Source organism: Entelurus aequoreus, linkage group LG03 (genome assembly GCF_033978785.1).
Source record: "Entelurus aequoreus isolate RoL-2023_Sb linkage group LG03, RoL_Eaeq_v1.1, whole genome shotgun sequence".
Taxonomy (NCBI): Eukaryota; Metazoa; Chordata; class Actinopteri; order Syngnathiformes; family Syngnathidae; genus Entelurus; species Entelurus aequoreus.
In genome coordinates, this window is record NC_084733.1 from 4,098,698 (window position 1) to 4,108,101 (window position 9,404).

Below are 9,404 nucleotides of genomic sequence, written 5' to 3' on the forward strand. Positions count from 1 at the left end.
GGACCAGCCTTGGAGCGGATGCTAGCTCTGGGACCTGTTTAGGAGCGGGTGCTGGCTCGTAGGCCAGCCTTGGAGCGGGTGATGGCAGGGGGCCAGCCTTGGAGCGGGTGCTGGCAGTCTGGCTGGTGGGTGCGACCAGGCAAACCGAACGATAGGTGGTAGCGGTCTTGCTGGCCGCAGCTGTGCTACCCCACCAGCACAGCCATCCGTACTAAAAAAAAGGAAGTTTCTCAGTGTGAACATTAAATATCTTGTCTTTGCAGTCTATTCAATTGAATATAAGTTGAAAATTATTTGCAAATCATTGTATTCTCTTTTCATTTACACAACGTGACAACTTCACTGCTTTTGGGTTTTGTAGATTTTATTTTTTGTTGTCTTTGCATTTTCTGCAGAATGTTTTTGTAAAGTTTATTTTGGACACACACAGAACACTTTCAGGCTTTGAGGTGACTAAAAAAAAAAGAGTAAATATGTGCAACGAGGATTGTTGTCCCTTTTCTTCAAGTCATGTGTGCAGATTGTAAGAGTAATCCCGTGAGGTGTCAAAGGTCATGATGATGACGATGATGAAGAGGGTTCATGTTTTCCTTGTTTTCATGCAGTAAAAGTGAGGGGGCGGGGTTTGTGTCGGTGCCACCAGGTAGTCCCCGCCCCCTGCAGGAGTTTTCAGTCCCTTTTGAAGAAGCTGTTATTGTTGGGCAACCAGCTGATGTAGTTCCGCCCCCAGCCGTCTTCGTTGCCCTGATGGTAGCGCAGGCGCAGCGTGTTGCGGATGAGCAGGCGCTCCACGACGAAGGAGGCGCAGAAGCACGGCACCACGTACTCGGCCGTGATCAGGCCCAGGAAGTTGTAGCGGAAGGCGGAGTAGTCCCAGGGGCAGGCGTGGAACTGGCGCAGCAGCAGCCCCGTGCTCAGCTCCCACATGTACGTCCACAGCGTGTAGATGAGGCAGCGCACCAACACGTGGCAGTGCCCGCGCAGGTACAGGTACATGCGCTCCACCGCCAGGATGCACGTGCCGTAGATGAAGAGCGCCCAGGCGCTCGTCAAGCCCGGGAACTTCCACTCGGAGTGCACGGCGAACTCCCACGCCGCCATGAACACGACCTTGCAGAAGTAGCCGTGGATGGCGTACAGGTACCAGCGGCAGAGCACCATCAGCGGCACGGGAGGTTGCAGGATCGCGGTCGCCATGGCTCGTCACACCTTGGATCTGGAAGAGGAAAGAACGTCAACGCTCGAGCCAAATGTGACAATAACCCGCAAAATTACAGCCCTGCCAAAAAAGATCGGCAATTTGTTGGGAAAAGTTACGGCTGATACCGCCTCTTTGACTTAATTGTTAAAGGTATCGAGACTTTGATACCAAGCATACAATACATGGATATCGTCACGACCGAATACTGTGCGACACTTTTTTTTTTGGACATTTTTTGACACTTTTTTATTTTTGACATTTTTCTCATTTTTCTCATTTTTGGTATTTTTCCACATTTTGGCCTGTTTTTGCCTTTTTCTTCTCAGGTCGCCTGTGAGTCATCCCGGGGGTATTTGTTTTACATTTTTCTCATTTTGACCATTTTCGGCATTTATCGGGAAAAATTACGGCAATTTAGGTGGACAATTTTGACTTAGCTGTTTTAGGTTCTGAGACTTTGACACCAATACCATGACCATGGCCATACCATTACCATGAATTGATTAACGTGGACCTCGACTTAAACAAGTGAAAAACGTATTCGGGTGTCACCATTTAGTGGTCAATTGTACGGAATGTACTGGACCGTGTAAATTGTACTGTGTCACATAATGTATTCTCTTCCTTCGCAATCTACTAATAAAAGTTTCAAAAATGTCAAAGAATACATGGATTTGTCACTACCGAATACTGTACGACACTTTTTTTATTTTTAAGTCGTTCAGAAACCATTAAGTCACAAAAAATGTGTCGCCTTACCTGAGCTAGCAGCTAACTTCTGAAAGGGCTGAGCGCCAAGAGTAATGTGGAAATAAGATGCTATGCTAGCTGGCACTAGCTGGACATAATACCCCATAAGGCCTTGAGCTTAGTGATGACGTCTTTGGTGGTGATGTCATAGAGTGACCTCATATTTGATACAATGGCGACCAAACGTGATGTTCCTGATTAACGCCTGCATCACATGATGACAGGATTAGCCGCCACTCAGAGAGAGGAAGGCGGGGCTTACCACACAAAAAAGTTTTATAATAGCATTTAAAAAGTGTGTATTGATCGCAAGTATTAATGAGACTTTTAGTGAGCAGAGTGAGACTTTTAAAAGTAAATATTATGAGGAAGAACTTGGAATATGAGAACAAGTCAGAAGTCCGTTATGAGAAAAAAAACATAGGAGAAAACATTTCTAAAGTTAAAGTTTGATATGATATTTTGTTACTATTATGAGAAAAATCTCTCAGTATGAGAAAAAGTTGTAGTAGTATGAGTAGAAATCAGGAGAAAAAACGTATTTACATGAGAACAACTTTTTACCGTTATTGTGTGGAATACGCAGAAAAATGTTTTTTTCAGAGAACAAATCGGGAAAAAAATCATGAGACAAAAGTTTTACTATGATGAGAAAAACATTTGAATATACAACAGTTGTAAATTGTAAGTTTTAATACGATGAAAAAGTTATGAGAAAACATCAACTGAGAAAAAGTTGTCAAGAGAATAAAGTACTTTATGAGAAAAAGTTATTCAAGAGAAAACAGTTGACTTATGGGAAAAAGAAAATTGTTTCAATGTGAGGAAAAAATATGTACTATAATGAGGAAAAAAAATCATATGAGAAAACATTTCCAAAATTTAAATTTTAATATGAGAATATTTTTTACTATTATTAGAAAAACCTCTTAGTATGGGGAAAAAATTGTGAGAAAAGTTGCAGTTTTGTGAGAAAAACTATTTCAAGTAAATAAAGTTAACTTTGATGAGAATAAATCATGAGAATAAAAGTTGTACAAATATGACAAAAAAATTTGAATATACAAAAGTTGTAAATTTGAAGTTTTAATATGAGAAAATGAATGAGAAAACCATCATATGATGAAAATTGTCAAAAGAAAAGTTGTAGTATTATGATGAAGAAAATGAGGAAAACCTTTTCAAAATAATAAAATTAACAACGATAAGAAAAAAATCATGAAGAAAAAAGTTGTACTAATATAAGAAAAAAAGGTGAATATACAAAATGTTTCATTTTAAGTTTTAATCGGATAAAAAAAGGTTATTACAAAAACATATGAGAAGAAGTTGTCATGAGAATACAATTGTAGTATTATCAGAAAAAAGCTATACATTATGAGAAAAAGTTCTTCAAGAGAAAACAGTTGACTTGTGGGGGAAAATAAACTTGTTTGAGTGTGAGGAAAAAAGTTGAACTATAATGAGGAAAAAGCTAACTTTTTACTGTTATTGTGTGGAATAAGCAGGAAAATGTTTTGAAATCACGAGAAAATAGTTTTACTATGATGAGAAAAAATTTGAATACACAACAGTTGTAAATTGTAAGTTTTAATACGATGAAAAAGTTATGAGAAAAACATCAAATGAGAAAAAGTTGTCAAGAGAATAAAGTTGTGTACTTTATGAGAACAAGTTATTCAAGAGAAAACAGTTGACTTATGGGAAAAAGAAAATTGTTTGAGTGTGAGGAAAAAATCATATGAGAAAACATTTCTAAATTTTTAAAGTTTTATCATGAGAATGTTTTTACTATTTTGAGAAAAACCTTAGTATGGAGAAAAGTTAAGAGAAATGTTCTAGTTTTGTGAGAAAAAATGAGGAAAACTATTTAAACGAATAAAGTTAACTCTGATGACAATAAATCATGAGGAAAAAGTTGTACTAAGATGAAAAAAAGTGAATATAGAGAAGTTGTAAATTGTAAGTTTTAATACAATGAAAGTTATGAGAAAAACATCAAATGAGAAAAAGTTGTCAAGAGAATAAAGTTGTGTACTTTATGAGAAAAAGTTATTCAAGAGAAAACAGTTTACTTATGGGAAAAAGAAAATTGTTTGAGTGTGAGGAAAAAATCATATGAGAAAACATTTCTAAATTTTTAAAGTTTTAATATGAGAATGTTTGTACTATTTAGAGAAAAACCTCTTAGTATGGAGAAAAGTTAAGAGAAATGTTCTAGATTTGTGAGAAAAAATAGGAAAACTATTTAAACGAATAAAGTTAACTCTGATGAGAATAAATCATGAGGAAAAAGTTGTACTAAGATGAAAAAAAGTGAATATAGAGAAGTTGTAAATTGGAAGTTTTAATATGAGAAAAACAACTATGAGAAAACCATCATGTGAAGAAAAAGTTGTCAAGATAAAAGTATTATGAGAAAAAAAATAGAACTTTTTCAAAAGAAAAGTTAATGAAGAAAAAAAATCATGAGGAAAAAAGTTGTACTAATATGAGAAAAAAATGTGAATATAAAAAAGTTTTAATTGTAAAAGTTGTACTAATATGAGAAAAAAATGTGAATATAAAAAAGTTTTAATTGTAAGTTTTAATATGATAAAAAAGTTATGAGAAAAACATCATATGAGAAAAAGCTTGCTCGACACCAACGCAGATAGAAAAAAACCCAGATTTTTGTACCCTGTTGTCAGTTTATGTAGTGTGCCCATCGAACTGTTACCCCAATGTTTTTGTTTATTCGTGAATAGCGTCGCCATGGTAAGCTGAGATGTTCCTAATTTAAAATACATTTGTATCTGGAAAGTACACCTTCCCGACGGTATACAATATGTGGGGGTTCGTTGGCCGGTTCATCTCGTATTAGAGCAACACGCCGTACCTAATCGATAGGCCCATTTTTTAGTTTTTCGTGAATAGCGTTGCCATGGTAACACGAAATGTACCCCACTAGAAGTACCGCTGTCGCCCTTACCGAGACCTTTCCGACGGTATAACATATGTGGGGGTTTGTTGGTTGGTCCGTCGCTTATTATCCGCAAGAGTTTAGGATAGAAGAATAATAATACAAAAAGTTGAAGTATGAGCAATAATAATATGGGCTGCTTGCATTCCTCATGATTTATTAGAACTTTCAAAAGTTTCCTCATTTTTCCTCACAAAACTAGAACTTTTCTCTTAACTTTTCCCCAAACTAAGATGTTTTTCTCATAATAGTAAAAAAAAATATCAGGAATTTTGTCCTCATTATAGTACAACTTTTTTCCTCACACTCAAACAATTTTATTTCCCCCACAAGTCAACTGTTTTCCCTTGAAGAACTTTTTCTCATAAAGTATATATTTTTTCTGATAATACTACAATTTTATTCTCATGACAACTTTTTCTCATATGTTTTTCTATTTTTTTCCTCATAATACTACAACTTTTATTTTGACAATTTTCCTCATATGGTTTTCTCATACATTTTCTCATATTAAAACTTCAAATTTACAACTTTTGTATATTAATTTTTTTTGTCATATTTGTACAACTTTTTTTCTCATCATTTATTCTCATCAAAGTTAACTTTATTCACTTGAAATAGTTTTTCCCACTACAACTTTTCTCTCAATACTAAGAGGTTTTTCTAATAATAGTAAAAAAATATTCTCATATTAAAATTTTTAATTTAGAAATGTTTTCTCATGTGATTTTTCCCTCATTTTAGTACAACTTTTTTCCTCACACTCAAACAATTTTATTTTTCCCATAAGTCAACTGTTTTCTCTCGAATAATTTTTTGTCATAAATTACACAACTTTTTCTCATTTGATGTTTTTCTCATAAATCTTTCATCGTATTAAAACTTAAAATGTACAACTGTTGTATATTCCCATTTTTTCTAATTATAGTACAACTTTTTTCTCATGATTTTTTTCCCTGATTTATTCTCTGAAAAAACGTTTTCCTGCTTATTTCACACAATAACAGTAAAAAGTTTTCTCATGTAAATAAGTTTTTTCTCCTTATTCCTACTCACACTACTACAACTTTTTCTCATGCTGTGACATTTTTGTCATAATAATAACAAAATAATATATTAAAACTTCCATCCATCCATCCATTTTCTTCTGCTTATCCGAGGTCGGGTCGCGGGGGCAGCAGCCTAAGCAGGGAAGCCCAGACTTCCCTCTCCCCAGCCACTTCGTCCAGCTCTTCCCGGGGGATCCCGAGGCGTTCCCAGGCCAGCCGAGAGACATAGTCTTCTCAACGTGTCCTGGGTCTTCCCCGTAGCCTCCTGCAGATGCCCGATCCACCTCATCTGGCTCCTCTCAATGTGGAGGAGCAGCGGCTTTACTCTGAGCTCCTCTCGGATGACAGAGCTTCTCACCCTATCTCTAAGGCGGAGGAAACTCATTACGGCTGCTTGTACCCGTGATCTTGTCCTTTCGGTCATAACCCAAAGCTCATGACCATAGGTGAGGATGGGAACGTAGATCGACCGCTAAATTGAGAGCTTTGTCTTCCGGCTCAGCTCCTTCTTCACCACAACGGATCGATACAGCGTCCGCATTACTGAAGACGCCGCACCGATCCGCCTGTCGATCTCACCATCCACTCTTCCCTCCCTCGTGAGCAAGACTCCGAGGTACTTGAACTCCTCCACTTGGGGCAAGATCTCTTCCCCAACCCGGAGATGGCACTCCACCCTTTCCCGGGCGAGAACCATGGACTCTGACTTGGAGTTGCTGATTCTCATCCCAGTCGCTTCACACTCGGCTGCGAACCGATCCAGTGAAAGCTGAAGATCCTGGCCAGTTGAAGCCATCAGGACCACATCATCTGCAAAAAGCAGAGACCTAATCCTGCAGCCACCAAACCGGATCCCCTAAACGCCTTGACTGTGCCTAGAAATTCTGTCTATAATAGTTATGAACAGAATGGGTGACAAAGGGCAGCCTTGGCGGAGTCCAACCCTCACTGGAAACGGGTCCGACTTACTGCCGGCAATGCGGACCAAACTCTGGCACTGATCATACAGGGAGCGGACCGCCACAATCGGACAGTCCGATACCCCATACTCTCGGAGCACTCCCCACAGGACTTCCCGAGGGACACGGTCGAATGCCTTCTCCAAGTCCACAAAACACATGTAGACTGGTTGGGCAAACTCCCATGCACCCTCAAGGACCCTGCCGAGAGTATAGAGCTGGTCCACAGTTCCACGACCAGGACGAAAACCACACTGTTCCTCCTGAATCCGAGGTTCGACTATCCGGCGAAACTTTAACTTTTGAAATGTTTTCTTCTGTGGTTTTTTCTCATCACGGACTTGTTCTCATATTCCAAGTTCTTCCTCATAACTTTTACTTTTAAAAGTCACACTCTGCTCACTAAATCTTTCATTAATACTTGCGATCAATAAACACTTTTAAATGCTATTTGCCGACTCGGCACAAGAGCCTTTTTGTGGGGTAAGCCCCGCCTTCCTCTCTCCGAGTGGCGGCTAATCCTGTCATCATGTGATGCAGGCGTTAATCAGGAACATCACGTTTGGTCGCCATTGTATCAAATATGAGGTCACTCTATGACATCACCACCAAAGACGTCATCGCTAAGCTCAAGGCCTTATGGGGTATTGTGTCCAGCTAGTGCCAGCTAGCATAGCATCTTATTTCCACATTACTCTTGGCGCTCAGCCCTTTCAGAAGTTGTCTGCTAGTTCGGGTAAGACGACACATTTTTTGCGACTTAAAGGTTTCTGAACGACTTATCGCGACGTGTTAGCGAGCATGTTTGGAGGTATGCTAGAGAAGCTGCTAACCATTCCTCACTCAACGGCAGTCACTAAAGCGGTGAAAAACAAACACAAATATTTATTTAGCTTAAATTGGCATCAAGGTTTAACTTCATGTTTTGACGTACGCTAGTGAGGTTGCTAACATTTTCTCTCCCGTCATATTCGTCAGTTAGCAATGAAGTGTAGCTAGCATATTCAGTGAAAAGCTGTTCCAAAACAACCTTTTTGTTCAGTTAGCATCAAGGGGTAACAAGCTGCAAACCATTTTATTAACTTTTTTTTAGATATAGAAGTTGATAAAAAAAAATAAAATGATGTCGCGGTTGTTTGGCAGTAGGGCTAGGTAGGTAGCAAAAATTGGTAAAACTGTTTAAACTGTGTAAAAAAAAATGTTTAAACTGTGTCCATGTATTGTTTGCTTGGTATCAAAGTCTCGATATCTAAAACAATTAAGTCAAAGAGGCGGTATCAGCCGTAAATTTTCCCGATAAATTTCCGATCCTTTTTGGCAGGGCTGTAATTTTGCGGGTTATTGTCACATTTGGCTCGAGCGTTGACGTTCTTTCCTCTTCCAGATCCAAGGTGTGACGAGCCATGGCGACCGCGATCCTGCAGCCTCCCGTGCCGCTGACGGCGCAGTCCCGCTGGTACCTGTACGTCATCCATGGCTACTTTTGCAAGGTCATGTCCATGGCGGCGTGGGAGTTCGCCGTGCAGTCCGACTGGAAGTTCCCGGGCGTGACGAGCCTATGGACGCTCTTCATCTACGGCACGTGCATCCTGGTGATGGAGCGCATTTACCTGTACCTGCGCGGGCAATGCCACGTGTTGGTGCGCTGCCTCATCTACACGCTGTGGACGTACATGTGGGAGCTGAGCACGGGGCTGCTGCTGCGCCAGTTCCACGCCTGCCCCTGGGACTACTCCGCCTTCCGCTACAACTTCATGGGCCTGATCGCGGCCGAGTATGCGGTGCCGTGCTTCTGCGCCTCCTTCGTCGTGGAGCGCCTGGTCATCCGCAACACGCTGCGTCTGCGCTACAATCAGAGCAACGACGACGGCTGGGGGCGGAACTACATCGGCTGGTTGTCCGGCATTAACAGCTTCTTCAAAATGGAGTGAGAACTCCTGCAGGGGGCGGTAACTACCTGGTGACATCGACGCAAGACCCGCCCCCTCACTTTTCCTGCATGAAAACAAGGAAAACATGAACCCTCTTCATCATCGTCATAATCATGAACTCTGACCCCTCATGGGATTACTCTTCCAATCTGCAAACATGACTTGAAGAAAAGGGACAAAACAATCTTTGTTGCACATATTTACTCTTTTGTTTAGTCACCTCAAAGCCTGAAAGTGTTCTGTGTGTCCAGAATAAACTTTACAAAAACATTCCACAGAAAATGCAAAGACATTAAAATAAAATCTACAAAACCCAAAAGCAGTGAAGTTGTCACATTGTGTAAATGGTAAATAAAAAGAGAATACAACAAATCCTTTTCAACTTATATTCAATTGAATAGACTGCAAAGACAAGATATTTCATGTTCACACTGAGAAACTTCTTTTTTTTTCTTCAAATAATCATTAACTTGGAATTTAATAGCAGCAACACATTGCAAAAAAGTTTTCACGGGGGCATTTTTACCACTGTTACACACTGCTGTACACTGG

General features: G+C 39.7%; 2 protein-coding genes across 2 annotated transcripts; one reads left to right on the plus strand and one right to left on the minus strand.

The window, feature by feature from the left end:
- Positions 1–355: 355 nt before the first annotated feature.
- On the minus strand, positions 356–2,182 carry LOC133645159 (transmembrane protein 229b-like). The gene is made up of 2 exons (XM_062040010.1): positions 1,961–2,182; positions 356–1,216 (listed from the first exon to the last, which is right to left on the minus strand). The coding sequence occupies exon 2, from the start codon at positions 1,195–1,197 to the stop codon at positions 670–672; it is 528 nt and encodes a 175-aa protein (XP_061895994.1). The 5' UTR covers positions 1,198–1,216; positions 1,961–2,182; the 3' UTR covers positions 356–669.
- Positions 2,183–7,617: 5,435 nt separating this feature from the next.
- LOC133645168 (transmembrane protein 229b-like) lies at positions 7,618–9,159 on the plus strand. The gene is made up of 2 exons (XM_062040021.1): positions 7,618–7,657; positions 8,306–9,159. Exon 2 carries the CDS (start codon positions 8,325–8,327, stop codon positions 8,850–8,852), a length of 528 nt encoding a protein of 175 aa, XP_061896005.1. The 5' UTR covers positions 7,618–7,657; positions 8,306–8,324; the 3' UTR covers positions 8,853–9,159.
- The last annotated feature ends 245 nt before the right edge of the window (positions 9,160–9,404 follow it).